This window comes from Entelurus aequoreus, linkage group LG11, assembly GCF_033978785.1.
Source record: "Entelurus aequoreus isolate RoL-2023_Sb linkage group LG11, RoL_Eaeq_v1.1, whole genome shotgun sequence".
Lineage (NCBI taxonomy): Eukaryota > Metazoa > Chordata > Actinopteri > Syngnathiformes > Syngnathidae > Entelurus > Entelurus aequoreus.
This window is the reverse complement of record NC_084741.1, coordinates 27,662,713-27,683,129: the sequence shown is the minus strand read 5'-3', so window position 1 is coordinate 27,683,129 and position 20,417 is coordinate 27,662,713. Positions and strand designations below refer to the sequence as shown.

Below are 20,417 nucleotides of genomic sequence, written 5' to 3'. Positions count from 1 at the left end.
CAGTGCAGTAGTTCAATATAATGGTAAAGATAATGGACTTTATCATGAGGTGGTAAATACTTTTGCTAGTGTGTGTGGCAATGAATAGAAGGCATGCAGGAGTTGAGGTTGCCTGTTGATTTTTGACGTCATCCATGTTGTGCAGCCTTTAATCCAATCAGAGTTTAATCCGAGTTCATCCTACATCCAGGGAGAGAGCGAGAGTAATGTACAGGAAAAGGCAGCAGCGATGTGAGGGCAGCAGCACAAAACAGCTGACCATGCAGCGACATGCGTTGACATTTGACATATAATTCGGTCTCATTTGTCCCTCAGCTCTGGTCCATCCTCGTCTGACAGCTGCTTCTTCAAGCCTTTGTTGCCAGGGATACTTCTCCATGGAGATGCACTCCCACATGTAGGGGCGGGCCTTCAGAGAGAGGAGACCCTCAGGTGTATGGAGCGGCAAGGACTGAAGAAGGGCAACGCCTAGCTTGGAGATAAAAGTCAACAGAGAAAAGGTAATTAAGACATGAGGGAAAGTGACGTGCAAAAGTTCTGCATTCTCATGTGTGCTTTTTTGTTGTTGCAGGATGGGGTATGACTTGGAGAGGTTTGTGGGCTACGTGAACGAGGGGCTGCTGTGCTGTGTGTGTCGAGACGTGCTGGAGCGGCCCCTCCAGGCGCCCTGTGAACACGCCTTCTGCAGCGCCTGCATCAGCAGCTGGCTGCTCCATCACCACACCTGTCCAGAGGATAGACAGCCACTGGATGTGGGCGGTCTCAAACCTCTGTACAGGTGAAGCATACCTTCCATTGTTGTCATATTCTCATTTCGTCATATCATTGCATGTGTGTGTGTGTTTTGGCAGGTACATGCGTAACGACCTGAGCCGTCTGCAGATCCGTTGTGTGAATGCAGGACACGGGTGTGACGCCGTGTGCTCGCTGGAGAGTCTGCATGCCCACGAGGATGAGTGCGACTACGCTTTTGTGTCATGCTCTAACCCCGGTATGGAACTTTTTTTTTTTTTTACTACTGCATCCTTCCATCCATTTTCAACCGCTTGTCCCTCTCGGGGTCGCGGGGGGTGTTGAGCCTATCTCAGCTGCAGTACTCCCACAAATCGCTTTATAATACGGTCTACAGAGGTGAAGCTTGGGTATACTTTAAAGTAGTCAGATTTACTATTATCTGAAAAGTACACGTTTTAGTGTGAGCACTAGGGGTGTGGGAAAAAATCGATTCAAATTCAAATCGCGATTCTCACGTTGTGCGATTCAGAATCGATTCTCATTTTTTTAAAATTGTTGTTTTTTTAATTTTTATTTTTTATTAATCAATCCAACAACACAATACACAGCAATACCATAACAATGCAATCCAATTCCAAAACCAAACCCGACCCAGCAACACTCAGAACTGCAATAAACAGAGCAATTGAGAGGAGACACAAACACGACACAGAACAAACCAAAAGTAGTGAAACAAAAATGAATATTATCAACAACAGTATCAATATTAGTTACAATTTCAACATAGCAGTGATTAAAAATCCCTCATTGACATTATCATTAGACATTTATAAAAAATGTAAAAAAAGAACAATAGTGTCACAGTGGCTTACACTTGCATCGCATCTCATAAGCTTGACAACACACTGTGTCCAATATTTTCACAAAGATAAAATAAGTCAAATTTTTGGTTCATTTAATAGTTCAAACAAATTTACATTATTGCAATCAGTTGATACAACATTGTCCTTTACAATTATAACAGCTTTTTACAAAAAATGTACTACTCTGCTTGCATGTCAGCAGACTGGGGTAGATCCTGCTGAAATCCTATGTATTGAATGAATAGAGGATCGTTTTGAATCGGGAAAATATCGTTTTTGGAATCAAGAATCGCGTTGAATCGAAAAAAATCGATTTTGAATCAAATCGTGACCCTAAGAATCGATATTGAATCGAATCGTGGGACACCGAAAGATTCGCAGCCCTAGCACTGAGCACCATTGTTATCTATCCATCCATCCATTTTCTACCGCTTATTCCCTTCGGGGTCGCGGGGGGCGCTGGAGCCTATCTCAGCTACAATCGGGCGGAAGGCGGGGTACACCCTGGACAAGTCGCCACCTCATCGCAGGGCCAACACAGATAGACAGACAACATTCACACTCACATTCACACACTAGGGCCAATTTAGTGTTGCCAATCAACCTATCCCCAGGTGCATGTCTTTGGAGGTGGGAGGAAGCCGGAGTACCCGGGGGGAACCCACGCAGTCACGGGGAGGACATGCAAACTCCACACAGAAAGATCCCGAGGCCGGGATTGAACTCACAACTACTCAGGACCTTCGTATTGTGAGGCAGACGCACTAACCCCTCTGCCACCGTGCTGCCCCATTGTTATCTAGCACCGCCTTATTCCTCTTGGACATGCACAGGTTGTTACTAGAATCCTCTTCCGCTCCTCCATGATGACATCACATGTGGACACTTGGTGCTCTTCCACCTTCCTTCCTTCTGCTGAGAGGGGACCTATGATACATTTTGTCTTTTCTGACTTACAAATGTAGTTACAAAGTTGGAAACTTGTGTTCAACAATGTCAACGCGTCAACTCATAAGGTTCATGCATTTTGGCGTGACCTTGCATGCAGTTTTGGTTGCCTATTTTCGCAGGGTTTTGCAGTCTGGCTACGTTGTGATGTGGAAGCACTTACTTACACTCAGTCAAGCTTTAGGTTACGAGGAAACACAAAAAAAGGTAGGATAAAGTATTATTTTAATTTGATCTTGGCATGCGCATAATAACACAGATGTGCGACATGCAGTGACATAAATGTCGCTAAAAGTAGATTTTTTTTATTTAGTCTAAAGTGATCGGAGCATGTGCAGGTGTGCTTAATGTTGTGACCGAGTTATTATATACAATGTTTGATTTCCAACCATATCTGGGGAAAAAGTAGTGGTGACGTCCGTCTTTAAGACTCAAAGCTCAGAGCGCTTTAGCGTGTGTGTGTGGGTGGCACTGGGAACTAGGTGGTAAAGTGTCTTACCCAAGGACACAACAGCCGTGACAAGGATGGCGGAAGCTGGATTTGAACCAGAAACCCTCAAGTTTCGGGCCAGCTGCTGTACCATCAGAGTCACACCACCCGAGTGTGGTGCAAAATTTACACCAAAGCATATCCAATGCATATTTTCTAGATCAATGGTTCTCAAACATTTTTCACCAAGTACCACCTCAGAAAAAACTTGGCTCACCAAGTACCACCATAATGACCAACAATAAAATACAGTAGCGTAGTAGGCCTAAGTATTATTTTTATTTTTTTAAACAATGCAGAAGTTTTATTAAACAAGTATATTTCATATTTTTGGCCACTGTAACATTACACACAGTTTGAAAAGAAACACAGTGTTTAAATATAGGAAAATAAAACACTGTACTTTATTCAGGTGATTCTTTGGTCTACCACAAGATAGAACCCGCGTACCACTAGTGGTACATATACCACGGTTTGAGAATCACTGATCTAGGACAGAAGAAAGTGTTTAAAATGTAGAGTAGAATCACCATAGGTCCCCTTTAAAGATGTCCCACAGGCGCTTAACTCAGAGACAAACTTGACCACTTTCATCTTCCTCACTTGTCATCTTGTAGGCATGTTTGGGCTCCTTTATTATGTTGGATAATGTCTATACATCATCGAGTGGTCAGCTGTTTCCTTGCTTCCCTGTTCATGGAAGTTTATTGTAGATCATAAATCATGCCTCTCACCTGAATAGTAGAAAAACGAGAATGTAATGCGACAAGTTGGTACACTTTGACAGCCAATTTAGACCCGGGAATGGCAAGAACGAGACAAAAGGACACTTGGTTCCACTCCCCTTTTCCTCGCGAGTATTATGAGTCATTCTTCATCTAAATGGGAATATAGGAAGCTCCTAGCAGTCGGCATCCTAATGACAGCAAACATTGTACAGTAAGTGATAGGGGTGTGGTAAAAAATCGATTCGAGTTTGAATCACGATTTTCACGTGGTGCGATTCAGAATCGATTCTCATTTTTAAAAAAATCGATTTTTTAATTTTTTTTTTTAAATTTAAATTTAAAAAAAATATATATTTTTTTTAATTAATCAATCCAACCAAACAATACACAGCAATACCATAACAATGCAATCCAATTCCAAAACCAAACCCGACCCAGCAACACTCAGAACTGCAATAAACAGAGCAATTGAGAGGAGACACAAACACGACACAGAACAAACCAAAAGTAGTGAAACAAAAATGAATATTATCAACAACAGTATCAATATTAGTTACAATTTCAACATAGCAGTGATTAAAAATCCCTCATTGACATTATCATTAGACATTTATAAAAAAGAAAAAGAAGAACAATAGTGTCACAGTGGCTTACACTTGCATCGCATCTCATAAGCTCGACAACACACTGTGTCCAATATTTTCACAAAGATAAAATAAGCCTTATTTTTGGTTCATTTAATAATAAGATAACATCGGAGAATGGACTCACCTGAAACTCACCGAGGCAATGAGAGCTGCTGAGGACAGAGAGGGATGGAGAGAGCTGGTCAACAGATCGTCTGTGGTGCCCCAACGAGCCTCCGGAGTTATGGGATAGGTTAGGTTAGGTTAAAAGTTAAAACAAATTTACATTATTGCAATAGTTGATAAAACATTGTCCTTTACAATTATAAAAGCTTTTTACAAAAATCTACTACTCTGCTTGCATGTCAGCAGACTGGGGTAGATCCTGCTGAAATCCTATGTATTGAATGAATTGAGAATCCTTTTGAATCGGGAAAATATCGTTTTTGAATCGAGAATCGCGTTGAATCGAAAAAAATCGATTTTGAATCGAATCGTGACCCCAAGAATCGATATTGAATGGAATCGTGGGACACCCAAAGATTCGCAGCCCTAGTAAGTGATGTATTATTGTGTTTGTTGGCTCTCATAAAGTCTGCAGTGACTTTTAATCTGTAATGTTATTGTTGCGATGCGTTTTTTAAATGAATGTGCTGCGTATGTTTAAAACGATCAGAATCTGTAAATATTAAATGTTATTATAAATGTGCCTGTTACTACATTACATACAGTATATACTTACATCATGCATATTAAATCCTAATGGAGGTGTTTGGATGTTTTTAAAAGCTTTATAGAGCAGAATAGAGTGGCTCTCATAGGCTCCACTCAAGTATACTGTATATGTGTGTGTGTGTATATATATATATATATATATATATATATATATATATATATATATATATATATATATATATATATATATATATATATATATATATAAACTGACTGCTCTAAAGTCCATTCAAGTTCCATTTAAAAAAGGTATACATACACTATTAAAGGTGTAGACACTGCATCTAATTTAAATGTGACTTGATTACTGTAGTATGTAACAATATTGTATCATAAAAGTAATTTGATCTGTTCGAGCGCAACAGGTGGCACCTTAGTCAACATGGCAACCATGGTGCGTCTATGGGATTTGTTCGGCGGGCAGCCGGGGTCAACTTCCCATCATTCTTTAATGACTTTGTGCACAATTACGCCTGTTGTCTCAACATGGTTGTTGTTGTTGACAGGTGGCGAGTACATGTGTTACCTCTGTGGTAGGTACAGTATAGTAATTACCGCATGCAGAGTGGCTTGTTTTTTGCAGTGCTGCAGCATGCAGATAGTATTTTGTGGTGAATGTAGCTGAAAAGGCCTGTTTCTTGCCAGGTTGTCCCGCCCAGGTAGAGAGGCGTGGGTTGGAGGAGCACCTGTCCGAATGTAGCTTCTGCAGCAGAGAGTGTCCATACGGCTGCGGCCACACCCTTCTCTCCACCGAGCAGCCGCATCACAACTGTGTGGCAGAGTTGCGCACTGAAGTGGAGATGCTGCGGTGTGTATGGCAAACACCGCGTTACCTTTCAGACCTTCTGTGTGGGCTGAGCTTTGCATTTCCCACATGTTAGGGTGGAGATGCTGTGCAAGGTGGAGGAGGTGAGACGGGAGATGGAGTCTCGGTTGGACTCGCAGAGGAGACACATGGTGCAGAAAGAGTCGCAGCTGAAGAACGAAGTGGAGGAGGTGAAGGTAACGTGCTGACAATCTTCCCAACTGGTATTCACTGCAGAGTACTTCCATCTGTTCCAGGGTCAAAACTGTATCATTAACCTTCTAAGTTGCCATACATGTATACAAAGAAGCTGAATAATATGGATGATGGCCCCATTATGATTCAGTTCTTTGGTCATCATTACATGTTGCAACTCTGATACCATCCATCCATCCATCCATCCATCTTCTTCCGCTTATCCGAGGTCGGGTCGCGGGGGCAGCAGCCTAAGCAGGGAAGCCCAGACTTTCCTCTCCCCAGCCACTTCGTCCAGCTCTTCCCGGGGGATCCCGAGGAGTTCCCAGGCCAGCCGGGAGACATAGTCTACCCAATATGTCCTGGGTCTTCCCCGTGGCCTCCTACCGGTCGGACGTGCCCTAAACACCTCTCTAGGGAGGCGTTTGGGTGGCATCCTGACCAGATGCCTGAACCACCTGGCTCCTCTCGATGTGGAGGAGCAGCGGCTTTACTTTGAGCTCCCCCTGGATGGCAGAGCTTCTCACCCTACCTCTAAGGGAGAGCCCCGCCACGGCAGAGGAAACTCATTTCGGCCGCTTGTACCCGTAATCTTGTCCTTTCAGTCATAACCCAAAGCTCATGACCATAGGTGAGGATGGGAACGTAGATCGACCGGTAAATTGAGAGCCTTGCCTCCCGGCTCAGCTCCTTCACAACAACGAATCGATACAGCGTCCGCATTACTGAAGACACCGCACCAATCCGCCTGTGGATCTCATGATCCACTCTTCCCTCACTCGTGAACAAGACTCCGAGTTACTTGAACTCCTCCACTTGGGGCAGGGTCTCCTCCCCAACCCGTAGATGGCACTCCACCCTTTTCCGGGCGAGAACCATGGACTCGGACTTGGAGGTGCTGATTCTCATCCCAGTCGCTTCACACTCGGCTGCGAACCGATCCAGTGAGAGCTGAAGATCTTGGTCTTGGCATACATCTTGGTCTTGGCGTCGTGGAGCTGAGACCGGCGGCACTTAGCGTCGTGGAGCTGCGACCGGCGGCACTTGGCGTCGTGGAGCTGCGACCGGCGGCACTTGGCGTCGTGGAGCTGCGACCGGCGGCACTTGGCGTTGTGGAGCTGCAACTGGTGGCACTTGGCGTGGAGGAGCTTGGCGTGGTGGTGGCCGACCCGGAGGTTGCGGCTTAGCAGGCCGAAAGACTGGTGGTGGTGGCCGTGCTGGAGGCTGTGGCTTGGCGTGACGATGCTGAGCCACCCCACCTGAACAGTTCCCAGCCCTAGCCCCCCCTCAAGGAGCGGATACCAGACGCGCTCCCCGCTGTCTGGAACCGTTTTTTGGGGTGGGTGGAGGGAGGCCAGGAGGGGGGTAGAATCCTCCCCTCTAAATTGTCCAAAATGTCTCTCCTTCCCCCCCACCTGGGCTTTTGTGGGTGAAAAAAAATATTTTTTTTGTGACTTGGGCATGGCTTGAGTCCTGGGGGGCGGGGCTTGAAATCTGGATGGCCTGGTTTGGCAAGATCTAATTTCCAAAAACATGTTCTGATAATGTTGAATCTTGGTCTTGAAGTCTCTTGGGGGCGGCTGACAAAAAAAAAAGAGTTCAGAGAAAAAAAATCTTGAGCTGTGATGTCATCAGGGTGAAGCCGGGCTGCCTGTGGCTTGCTTCTGCCCGGAGGGGGAGGAGCTTGCGGGAGTGACGCGTCCTGTCGGCTCGGAGAAGCTCTTCCTGACGGCTTCCACTTTTGCCGGCGTTTCCGGGAATGGAGCGACGCGCCAACGTCGTGTGGCCACACGGAGTTTATTGGCACCAGTCTTCCATTTGGCCCCCACATCAGATCTCTGCACTCCACGGAAGAGTAGCGCAGCGTTTCCTCCTCCATGGTGCGGAGGACCTCCCACGCTGCCTCGTCCAAACTGTCCAACTTTTGTGCGGAAAAACTGTTATGCTGGCAACATAATGTCAAGACTTGATCCTTGGGGTTTGTTTTTCCGGAAGGCAACGGAAAGTTGGCGCGGGCAAGACGTGAATGTGAGTACATGATTTTATTTAACACTATCAAAAAAGAACAAACGAAAAGCGCTCACAGGGCAGGTACAAAACTTGGCTAATGAAAACAAAAGACTTGCACAAAGGCAAAAAACTATGAACAAGAAACAAAAACTTACTTGGCATGGAACTGTGAACATGGCACGAAGAAGAGTGATCATAAAGTGTGATGTCGCCAGGCAGACTAACTGAAAACGATGGACTTAAATAATACAGACATGATTGACAACAGGTGTGTGAGACCGAACGTGAAAACAGGTGCAACTAATCGGTCGTCATGGTGACAAAACAAGAGTGCACAAATAGTCCAAAAACAAAACCGAACATAACTAAAACAAAACATGATCACACAGACATGACACGTGGTGTGCCTCCGGATTTTTTCAATGCAAAAAATGTGCCTTGGCTCAAAAAAGGTTGAAAAACACTGCTCTAGATGCAGTCAGTATATTCAGGTATACTAGTGGTGGTCCTCAAGGTTCCATTTTAGGTCCTCTCTTTTTCATGACTTTGGCTATTCAACTGGTGGCCAACGAGTTCAATCCATAAAACGTGTGAGAGACTCACATTTTTGCAGCAGATTCCTAAAAGCCTTAAGAGTGCTTTCATTAGGATGATCCTTTGACTAGGTGTTTTGCAGAAGGTCTCTAAAAACAGAAGTAACTCTGACAAAATAAGACTAAAATCAAAAGTCCGCTGTAGAGGACTCTGGTTCTCCAGTATACAAAACAAGGCTAGAAGTGAAAGGAGATGTGGTTTATATACTGTATGTATAAACCAACATTTTAATTTGATTTGAGAAAAGGTTTTAACAACTCCCAATTTTTGCTATTCAGGGCCAGTTGTCCCGTGTGATGGCGGACATGCGTGCGCTTCTTGGAGCAGAGCGCCTAAGGAGACAGGAGTTGGCAGAGGTGGAGCTGGAGAAGCAGGAATTGTTGGAGCTTCTCAGGGACCTACACCCTGCCAAGAGTCAGCAGTCTGTGAAACAGGTGGGCAGAGAGAACCTTCAGGAGAGTCCTCAACAGAGCCCTGCATGGGAAGCCACCTACGAGTCATTGAGGCACCAGAGAAGGGAGATTTCCTTCAATCTTTCCAGTCCATCACTTCAATCACCGTTGGATGCATCAACTTCTCCTGCTTCGCCTCAGCTGAGCGATGGAGCGTGCAGGAGTGGAACCAGGAGTGTGACGCTGGACTGCATCAAGAGGAAGAGTCGGGAGGTCACAGTCATCTGACAAGACTGCAATGAAGATCAGCCAAATAATAAGGACACATTTGAACTTCAAAACCCAAAACCAGTGAAGTTGGCACGTTGTGTAATTCGTAAATAAAAACAGAATACAATGACTTGCAAATCCTTTTCAACTTATATTCAATTGAATAGACTGCAAAGACAAGATATTTAATGTTCGAACTGAGAAACTTAATTTTTTTTGGCAAATAATCGGTAACTCAGAATTTAATGGCAGCAACACAAAAATTGGCACAGGGGCATTTTTACCTGGGTTACATGGCCTTTCCTTTTAACAACACTCAGTAAACGTTTGGGAACTGAGGAGACACATTTTTTAAGCTTCTCAGGTGGAATTATTTCCCATTCTTGCTTGATGTACATCTTAAGTTGTTCAACAGTCCAGAGTCTCCGTTGTGGTATTTTGTCAATGGGAGACAGGTCTGGACTACAGACAGGCGAGTCTAGTACCCGCACTCTTTTACTATGAAGCCACGCTGTTGTAACACGTGGCTTGGCTTGCTGAAATAAGCAGGGGCGTCCATGAAAAAGACATTGCTTGGATGGCAACATATGTTGCTCCAAAACCTGTATGGGGAACAAAGTGGTGACCCTCGCCCCATCCTTGTTTATGAATGACTGAGCATTTCATAGACACTGCTTTTATACCCACTCATGGCATCCACCTGTTCCCAATTAGCCTGTTCACCTGTGTGATGTTCCAAATAAGTGTTTGATGAGCATTCCTCAACTTCCTCAGTCTTTTTTGCCACTTGTGCCAGCTTTTTTGAAACATGTTGCAGGCATCAAATTCCAAATGAACTAATATTTATAAAAAATTAAGTTTTCCAGTTCGAACGTTGAATATCTTGTCTTGGCAGTCTATTCAGTTGGCTATAAGTTGAAAAGGATTTGCAAATCATTGTATTCTGTTTTTATTTACGATTTACACAACGTGCCAACTTCACTGGTTTTGGGTTTTGTATAAAAGTCATGGGTGAAGTGCTCTGGTATGTTGGGAGTCAATACTTGGGAGCAAAAATTGTTTTTGTGTTTGAAAGATTTTGCGTCAATCTACTGTAAAGGAATCATTTGACTGGACATGAATAAACTTATAGGCTCATTTTTATTGATTAGTGTCACAAAAAGTAAAGTAAAGCTTCTTGTAGTTAACAAGTAACTATTCATAAAGCAGCAGAAACATGTCAGTTGTCTCAGCTTGTAAGGGTTGAGGAGAAAAATCATAATTATACAGATAACATTTTTATATATTTACTAATAGCAAAAATAATACATATTAAAATACAATTATGTTGTATGCTCTCCAGGGCCAATTTTCACATATCATTTTCTATACTTTAATTAGCATCCAGTAGTTCAGAGTGCCTGACAAAAGGTTAAAATTGAATTCGAAAAACTATAAAATCAAATCAAAATGATTGTTAAATATAATTCAAGTAATGAGTGCCCAACAAAAGTAAATTAGGATGGATAAAACAATATTAAATACAATCCAAAATGATTTTTTTCCCCAAACAAATGCTTCAATTAAAAATAAATCTTGTAAGGAACTATAATCATTTTCTAAGGTTAAAATGTTGAATTTTCAAGTATTTTAAGCAACGAGCTCCTAACAAACGGTTTTATTAAGATGAGAAAAATATCAAATAAAATCAAAATATGATTGTCAAATATTTTCTTATAAACAAATGCTTAAATTTAAAAAGAAAATCATGTAACGTAGCATAATAATTTTTGTGGTTAAAATATTGAATTTTCAAATATTTCAAACTGAGTAAATTAAAATGGATAGAAAATATAAAACAAAATCAAAATGATTGTTGAATATTTTTCCCCCAAATGCTTGAATTTAAAACACAACATAGCATAATCATTTTCTGTTGTTACAATATTGAATTTTCAAGTACTTCAAACAATGAGTGCCCAACAAAAGTAAAGTAAAATAGAAAAAATAGCATTTCCAAAAAAATGCTTGAATTAAAAAAATATATAAAACATAGCATAATAATTTTCTGTGGTTAAAATATAGAATTTTCAAGTATTTCAAACAATGAGTGCCTAACTAAAATAAAGATGAAATATATATGAAATTCAAAATATGATTGTTAAATATTTGTTCTAAACAAATGTTTAAATGTAAAAAAAAAATCTTGTAAAGGTTCGATCCTCAGGCTCAGGGTCTTTCTGTGTGGAGTTTGCATGTTCTCCCCGTGACTGCGTGGGTTCCCTCCGGGTACTCCGGCTTCCTCCCACCTCCAAAGACATGCACCCGGGTATAGGTTGATTGGCAACACTAAATTGGCCTAGTGTGTGAATGTTGTCTATTTGTGTTGGCCCTGTGATGAGGTAGGGACTTGTCCAGGGTGTACCCCGCCTTCTGCCCGAATGCACCTGAGATAGGCTCCAGCACCCCCCGCAACCCCGAAAGGGACAAGCAGTAGAAAATGGATGTAAAGTACCATAATCATTTTCTGTGGTCAAAATATTAAATTTTCTAATCGTGGCCAACATAAGGTTAAACTAAGAAGACAACAAATGAAAGAGAAAGTCAATTACTATGAACTTTAATTCTGAATAAGACAACATAAAATCAAACAACACAAAATAAATGACATTATGATCACCACGGACGCGTTTCCATGAAGACGGCACATACAAGATCCTGATTGGTCCATTTGGAGCCCTAAGAGGCTTGAGTCAATGCCCAGGTGGATTTACCTGGTAAAGGAGCGGACGTGTCGGCCCCTGCCGCCTCCGCTTCCTCCCCCACCGCTAAATTTGCTCATCTGGGATCCTCTGCCTCCTCCTCCTCCTCCGCCCGGGTTGCCCCCGCCTCCTCCTCCTCCTCCTCCACCACTAAGCCATGACAGCCCTGTGCCTCCTCTGCCACGTGGGGCGCGATCACGTGGAGCAAGGCGATATGCATCTGGTGGAGGAAGAGAAAATAAGTTCCGAAATGCTTTTCCAGTAGAAGAGTGTGTGTCGTTCCTTACTAGCAGGAAGTTGTCTGGAGGGCAAAGGTCCTCGTGTGAAGTTGCCTTGGCCTCCGCGAGGTTCACTGTAGGTTCCTCTGTGAGTGACCGCCGGGACTTGGCCGCTCCATGATGAGCCTCCTCGGCCTCCCTCCCTGCGGGGGTAGTTACCTGTGGAACAAAGATTTTAGCGCCCTCTGCTGGTGCTACTGAAAAGTGCAGAATTGATATACCTTATTAACTGGAACCCATTTAAAGGCTGCTACGTGCATCAGTAATACGGTTTAAGAGGTTTTTTAATCTACTCATAAAAATAACAAATCAGGCATCGCAGCTTTGTTTTGTTGATGTCGTTATCTATCGAATAGAACTGCTGCAGTAATGTCCTTGTGTGTCTTGACTACAATTAAAAAGATTTTGTAATAAAAAACAGAAAGAAAACAAAATTGGTGTATTTTGGTAGTAAAATCCATATTAACAATGCCATGCTTTTATTTTGAAGCTTACTTTAGACTGAACAAGAAATGAATGTGTACATGTATTTTATGTTGTGTAACTGGATAGTAGTAAAGCTTTGTGATAATTAAGTGTTACAGCCATTATTCATAAAAATGAAACATTTGAGTCTTAAATTTGATGTCAACAAAAGCAGTCGACCATGTGAGTCAACGTCGACTGATGCGGGCAATTTTTAGTAAGAAGAGTTGTTTGACAAAGCTAAGTACGAGGAGGCCGTACTTCTTAATTTTACTTACTATATTCCTGACAAGCAATGTCCTCTACAGTGGACATTTGATTTTTGGTCTATATATGTTGTCAGTGTTACAAATCATGGGGAAAATAGTCTACAATGTAAAAAACTGGAGATTTCATGGCCAAAAAAAACCTGGCAGCTCAGTCGGCAGAATTTCACCATAAAATATTAAAGTTTTAAGTTTCTACACTGGGTAAAATAAAAAATGATACCATTGGTATTTTTACGGTAATATTCTGCCGACTGAGATGCCAGTTTTTCCCCCTTAAAATATAGTTGTCGTTTTTACAGTCCATTACTGTAAATTGAAAAAAAGGTGTTACTGTCATTTTTCACTAAAATTTACAGCCATCGCTTTGCTGTTTTTAATGACCTACTGCAAAATAGTCAACAATCATCTCTGTGACATGCTCTAGTATTTTTACGAATTTTCTTCAGAGATGTTAAGTCTCTCGCAAGTTTTTTTCAACTGAATTCACCTTGCCCTCAACGGTTTACTCTACATCCAATCCACCCTTGATTTAAATGTATCTTAGCTTTGTTTGTCAAATCTTGACCAGTCTTGATGTGATCTTTACTTTACAACCTGAGACATAGTATTTCTGGCGGCTCCAAATAACTTGAAATGTGCCTTTTCCCACTTCCAAATCAGACATGGTGTTTAAATTACTTCTCTTGAGCTGCAGGGCATACTGTGCATCTGGAAAACATTCACAGCGCTTAAGTATTTCCACAATTTGTCATTTTACAGCCTCATTCCAAGTTTAAATTAATACATTTTTGTCCTCAACATTCTACACACAATACCCCATGACGACAATGCTTTTTTAAAAAGATTTTGTTTGCAAATGTATTAAAAATAAAACACTAAAAATCACATGTACATTCACAGCCTTTGCCATGAAGCTCAAAAGTGAGCTCAGGGGCATCCTGTTTCAACTGATCATCTGTGAGATGTTTCTACAGCTTGATTGTAATCCACGTGTGGCAAATTTAGTTGGAAAGGCACACACCAGTCTATATACAGTATAAGGCCCCACACTTTACAGTGTATGGCAAACCAACAATGAAGCAAACCAAACCAACAATGAAGTCTAAGGAATTGTCTGTAGACCTCAGAGAAAAAAATGTCTGCTGCCTTAAAGGTCCCAATGAGGACAGGGCCTCCATAATCAGTAAATGGAAAAGTTTGGGACCACCAGGACTCTTCCCAGAGCTGGCCGGCCGTCCAAACTGAGCGATTGGGAGAGAAGGGCCATGGTCAGAGAGGTGACCGAGAACTTGATGGTCACTTCATCAGAGCTTAGTTTTTTATTTTTAATACATTTGCAAAAAATTCTAATAAACCTTTTCACATTGTCATTATGGGATATTGCGTGTAGAGGTTTAAGGACACAAATGAATGTATTCCATTGTGGAATAAGGCTCTAACATAACAAAATGTGGAACAAGTGAAGAGCTTGTGAATACTTTCCAAATGCACCGTAGATTAAGATGATATCTTCATTAAAAATAGATTACTATATAATCATATTTAAGTCTGTATTATTATAGTAATGTATCAGGACAAAAGTCAAGCTACTTCCTGGGATGTTGCACAAACTACAACACACTTGAAACTGTGAAAAATGACAACTACCATGTAATTGAGAACAAACGTGCGTACTTACCAGACAGTAGAACACTTTTAGGTTGTGGTGGCGTGAAAAAGCGAGTTTGGTTGTGGAAGGTGGCCCTGCCCCGGTTTCCAGTAAAGAGTCCTCTGGTCGGGAGCTTGGGGGAGCTTTTAAGAGGCCGCTTAAGAGGCAAAAGTCCGATTGGAGTGGTAATGTCTTTGAACTCCGCTGCCACAAAGTCGTCCACGTGCATGCTGGGAGGACGGGAAGTGTTCTGCTTACGCTGGCGGAAGATGTCATGGGGCCTGCACAGATTCTGTCCAAAGCCCCCGCGACCTCCTCTGCCACGCGGGGCAGCCATGATGTGTGCTCTTTTAGCAGGTTCCATGTAGTCAGATTTTCCACTGCATGAATGATGCACAATAATGGATCAGTTGTTGTTGACAAGTATTCAGCCCTTGTAGGACTAAATGTGCTACCTTGACGTAATGAAGGTCTCATGCTTGTGTTTCCCCAGTCGCAAGCCCTTTGGAGCCTTGGTGTGACCAGGGGAGGTGGGCTCTGACAGGTAGGAGCGCTCCAGCTCGGCCCTCAGGTCCAGTTCTGGACAACATTCTTGGGCTAAACCCACCAGGTCAACCTTTACCTATGACAAGGATACAGAGCTATTAAGATAAAATACTGTTTCTGCGCAATGTTAGTGTTGTTGCTGTGGAACTGAATGTTTTTTTGTTTTTGTTGGTTTTAATACCTCGTATGCAGTAACATATTGCATAATTTCCTGCTGTATTATTTTCTCAAAATTATTTTTAATCAACTTATTCATTTACTATTACCGTTTTTTACGGACTATAAGCTGCAACCACTAAATTTTGGGAGAATTTTTTTTATTTGGTTTATATATTAGCCGCACCGGATTATAAATCGGATATTTACCTGTACATTGTGAGATTAGTTACATAGAAATATTTTGTAAATGTTTATTTACGTACCTTAATTGTTTCCAAAGAGTGCCTGTTAACACGGCAGTAAAACGGCTGATCTAACAAAACAGAAACGTCTTCATTCATCCTTTATGAGATTAATTTGATTTTCTCCTTTTTTAAATAAGGTTCAAGATGTTTCTCAAACTTCTTCTTCCTTGTACTCTGTAAACACTGAGTTTAAACAGTTTTTTACAGTGGACCGTTTTGGTACATTGTTTGAGTGCTTTGCTTAATCCATTCCATAATTTAGCTATAAGCGAATACACCTTTGCAAAGGCTCGCAAGATTCACATTCTTGGAAAAAAAGTAGCGGCTCATAGTCCGGAAAATATCCGGTAATATCTGGTTACTTTCTGTTGTAGCATGTTTCTATCAACACTTCTGTTAAAAGGCAATAATCACTTTCCGGTATTCTTCTGTTGTTTGATATTTTATATTAGTTTTGGGTGATACTACAAATGTGGGTATCAATCCAAAACCAAGTAGTTACAGGGGCAGTATTGGTCATACCAATGCTGATACTAATACTTTCAAAATCATTGAATGATTACATTTTTGATTACAATTATCACCAGACAAAAACACAGAATGGTGATGTAACAATATCAATTAATATTTATATGTCCTACTATTGGCTCTGATTTCAAACCATTGGTTTTGCCCTTAAAGTACTCCTGTGTCCAGGGACTTATTTTTTTCTTCTAAACAATAACAAAAACAATAATTAATATTTTTTTATATGAACAAAATATCACTCTAACCACTGAAGTATCGGCCAAATAATGATATTATACTACTTGGTATTGTTACTGTCAATATTTGTATCGACACGCCCACCATTGTTTACATTTAACAAATCTAGTCTGCGTGTAACATATCCTACTCATGTGTAGAGTAGCCTATCATACCTCGACCTCCAGTGATAAGGTTACTTGTAAAAATCATACTTGTAATAATTATAGTTTATTTGCCGCCATGGAGAAAAAGATTGCTGACTTAGGCCATGTCCACACAAACACTTTATAAACGCATACTTATCTCTGCGTTTAGGCCTCTTGTCCACATGCACACGCTTACTTTTGTCTTTAAATACGCAGACTTTTGCAAACGCTGGCCAACGTGTAGAGTTCCAAAACTCTCCGCTTAGCGTATGTGTGTACACGCCACAAACAGAGACTTGTGATGATGTCACTGTTGTGCGCTGTCATTTCCAAAGCTCAACAACACTTCCTTGCTGGCTTTAAACACACTATAAGTGGACTTACTGTATGTTTGAACATGAACATGCTGCTATTTTCACTCAACATTAATAAAAAAGACATCAAAATGGACTTTGTGACACTCCCGCCAGCCCTAATGACAGTCAGCTGTTTTGGATACGATTGCTGTCGAACAACAACGTTTGACGAGCAATACTTTTTGCTATGTGTCATAAGAAAGGTGCAACATTATCTTATGTTTTAGTCCTTATTTGCTTCCATTTTTGTAGATGGAGATAGGCGCGACCGTGCACGCGCGTAAAAACCGACCAAGCAACTAAAAAAAAAAACACGATGTAGCGTCCTCCTTGTAGTGTGTACTGATGTTAAAGACAATATACACTTCATTGCACATGTACTATATCACCTTATCGATGTTTAAATGCTTTATAATTCCGTGAGAGTTTTGCAGCGGCACACACACGTCTGTGTGCTTCATATAGGCACTTAAACATGCAAAAGAGTTTCCTTGGCTCGTTAGTGCATGCCGATTTTAGAAATAATGTACACTTCACTGCACATGTTTATTATCACCATCATGTTTACCATCACCATGTTGCCGAACATGTTATAATTCTATGAGTGTTGGGTTTCAGCAGCACAGGCGTGCATGCGCGCTTTAAACACTAAAAAAAAGATTCATAATGTTCCCAGGGCTCTGTGTACATGTAGGTTGGTTTTAAAGATACCGTATTTTTTGGATATAAGTCGCACCGGCAGAAAATGCATAATAAAAAAGGAAAAAACATATATATAAGTCGCACTGGAGTATAAGTCGCATTTTTTGGGGAAATTTCTTTGATAAAACCCAACACCAAGAATAGACATTTGAAAGGCAATTTTAAAATAAATAAACAATAGTGAACAACAGGCTGAATAAGTGTACGTTATATGACGCATAAATAACCAACTGAGAAAGTGCCTGGTATGTTAACGTAACATATTATGGTAAGAGTCATTCAAATAACTATAACATATAGAACATGCTATACGTTTACCAAACAATCTGTCACTCCTAATCGCTAAATCCGATGAAATCTTATACGTCTAGTCTCTTACGTGAATGAGATAAATAATATTATTTGATATTTTACGGTAATGTGTTAATTTCACACATAAGTCGCTCCTGAGTATAAGTCGCACCCCCGGCCAAACTATGAAAAAAACTGCGACTTATAGTCCAAAAAATACGGTAATGTACATGTCATCGTACGTCTAAAGCAGGGGTCACCAACCTTTTTGAAACCAAGGGCTACTTCTTGGGTACTGATTAATGCGAAGGGCTACCGGTTAGATACACACTTAAATAAATTGCCAGAAGTAGCCAATTTGCTCAATTTACCTTTAACTCTGTTATTATTAATAATTAATGATATTTATCTTTGTGGAAACACTGATCATCTTAATGATTTCTCACAATAAATATATATAGAAACAGATAAATATCAATATGCAACACTTTATTTTTATATTTTCTCTAAGTGCACATTTTTCAAATTGAACATTTTCAAATGATCACTTCTAAGACAGTCTTGTGAAATCACAATATCCCATTTTAAATAGCTAGCCACTAACATTTTTTAACAAATCATGAATTACTTTGCACCATGTTTGTACAAATAATAACTCATGTAAAATACAAAAGTAAACTCTCAAATTTTTAAATCATGTCACACTTTGAACTGGACACCAAATCTGTTATCTGTTTCTTTGTCAGTTAGTGGGAAGCCTGGCATTGCATGCTGTTAACTAGTGTGTTGTACTCTGGTGTGTAACTTGACACTGCAACTCTGAGTGAGTCTTGCAGATGTGCATCAGTGAGGCGTGTTCTGTGTTTGTTCTTGATGAAGTTCATGTCAGAAAAGGCTGATTCACAAAGATAAGATTTTTCCTCATTGTTTGCGGAACCTTCTTAATCTTTTGGACATATTTTCACAGCAATCTGGCCTTAAGCTTAATTATGATAAATGTAAAATGTTAAGGATCGGAAATCTAAAGGGAACGTCCTTTCGAATGGAATGCAAAGTGCCTGTTTTGTGGACAGATGGACCAGTTAACATACTTGGTGTTGTTGTCCCAGAAAATCTGGAAGATCTAGGCTCAGTAAATTATGATAATCGACTAAGAAAGCTGGACAAAATTATGCAATTATGGAAAGGGAAATCCCTAACCTTGTATGGTAAAATGTCTATTGCCAACTCGTTAATTATTCCTCAATTTATTTATTTGTTTTTGTCATTACCAGCTCCATCACAAAACTTTTTTAAGATTTATGAGCGGAGGGTCTTCGATTTTGTCTGGAACGGCAAACCAGAAAAGATTAAAAGAAAGGTTTTGTACAAAGAGTATGAATATGGGGGCCTGAAACTTCTCAACCTTGAAGCTATGTGTCTGTCTTTAAAAGCATCAATTGTTCCAAAGATGTATTTAAACATTGAGTGGTACACAAATGTCCTGTTGGACAAAAAACATGTACTGTATCAAAAGAAATTGTATCCTTTTTTACAAGTGATCCCCTCCCAGAGAGTCTGCTGGGAAACATGGCGGGGTTCATAAAGGAAACAATCCACTCATAGTGGTGTTTTCAATTTTATGTGCCAGAAAAAAAGAGACGATATTTTGCGGCAGTTAATATGGATGAACTCTAATATTGTAATAGATGGAAAGCCTTTCTTTTGGAAAAATATGTTTGAAAGAGGAATCATTTCTGTCAATGATATTATCAATGAGAATGGTAAAATTATGAAGTATGATGAATTTAGAGCTATGTATGGTGATGCTTGCTCAAGCTTTTCATTTTATCAACTAACTGGAGTAATTGGGAAAAGATGGAAACAAATAATTAATTATGGAACTACTAAATTATTAGTTTGTAAACCTCTAATAAGAAATTCTAGTTGGCAAAAAGGAACTAAAATAAATAGAAAAATATATAATTTTTATTTAATAAAGAAATCTTTGAAGGCTGCCTCATACAACACAAATGGAAAATGGGAGGACTTTTTTGACTGCCCGTTGCCATGGGATGCCATATTCAAACTAATCTATAAAACCACTATCGATGTGCAAAATCGTTATTTTCAAATTAAAATTATTTATAACTTCTTACCCACAGGGAAAATGTTAAAATTATGGAATATGACAGAGTCAGATGATTGCCGATTTTGTTGTCAGGAGCCTGAATCCACCCTGCATTTGTTTTGGTATTGTCATATTGTGTCTTTGTTTTGGGTGGAAGTTGAAAAAATGTGTTTAAGGATTGGTTTGTTTATGAAGCTTAATGTGGTTTCTGTTATTTTAGGAGAGTTCATTGACAATCATGATTTAGTCAATTTAATTATAGTACTCGGTAAAATGTTTATTTTTAAGGCCAAAAACAGATATTCACTTAGTTAAAGTTAAAG

At 40.5% G+C, this 20,417-nt stretch overlaps 2 protein-coding genes and 1 long non-coding RNA gene across 5 annotated transcripts in view; 1 reads left to right on the top strand and 2 right to left on the bottom strand.

Moving 5' to 3' along the window:
• The first annotated feature begins 201 nt into the window (after positions 1-201).
• Positions 202-10,294, top strand: rnf41l (ring finger protein 41, like). Its single transcript, XM_062064172.1, has 7 exons — positions 202-231; positions 316-500; positions 572-778; positions 852-991; positions 5,771-5,933; positions 6,007-6,127; positions 9,008-10,294. Exons 3-7 carry the CDS (start codon positions 573-575, stop codon positions 9,407-9,409), a joined length of 1,032 nt encoding a protein of 343 aa, XP_061920156.1. The 5' UTR covers positions 202-231; positions 316-500; position 572; the 3' UTR covers positions 9,410-10,294.
• LOC133660609 (uncharacterized) lies at positions 8,153-9,411 on the bottom strand. The gene is made up of 2 exons (XR_009827842.1): positions 9,224-9,411; positions 8,153-9,152 (listed from the first exon to the last, which is right to left on the bottom strand). It is a non-coding gene; the product is annotated as an uncharacterized LOC133660609 (long non-coding RNA).
• A 1,680-nt stretch (positions 10,295-11,974) lies between the features above and the next one.
• virma (vir like m6A methyltransferase associated) overlaps positions 11,975-20,417 on the bottom strand; it is a 43,825-nt gene continuing 35,382 nt past the window's right edge. For all 3 annotated transcript variants that reach the window (XM_062062872.1, XM_062062873.1, XM_062062875.1), the window contains exons 24-27: positions 15,248-15,414; positions 14,823-15,172; positions 12,420-12,569; positions 11,975-12,352 (exon numbers count right to left, since the gene is read on the bottom strand). In XM_062062872.1, coding sequence (XP_061918856.1) covers positions 12,141-12,352; positions 12,420-12,569; positions 14,823-15,172; positions 15,248-15,414 — 879 coding nt within the window. In that variant the 3' untranslated portion in view covers positions 11,975-12,140. The remainder of the gene's footprint in view (positions 12,353-12,419; positions 12,570-14,822; positions 15,173-15,247; positions 15,415-20,417) is intronic.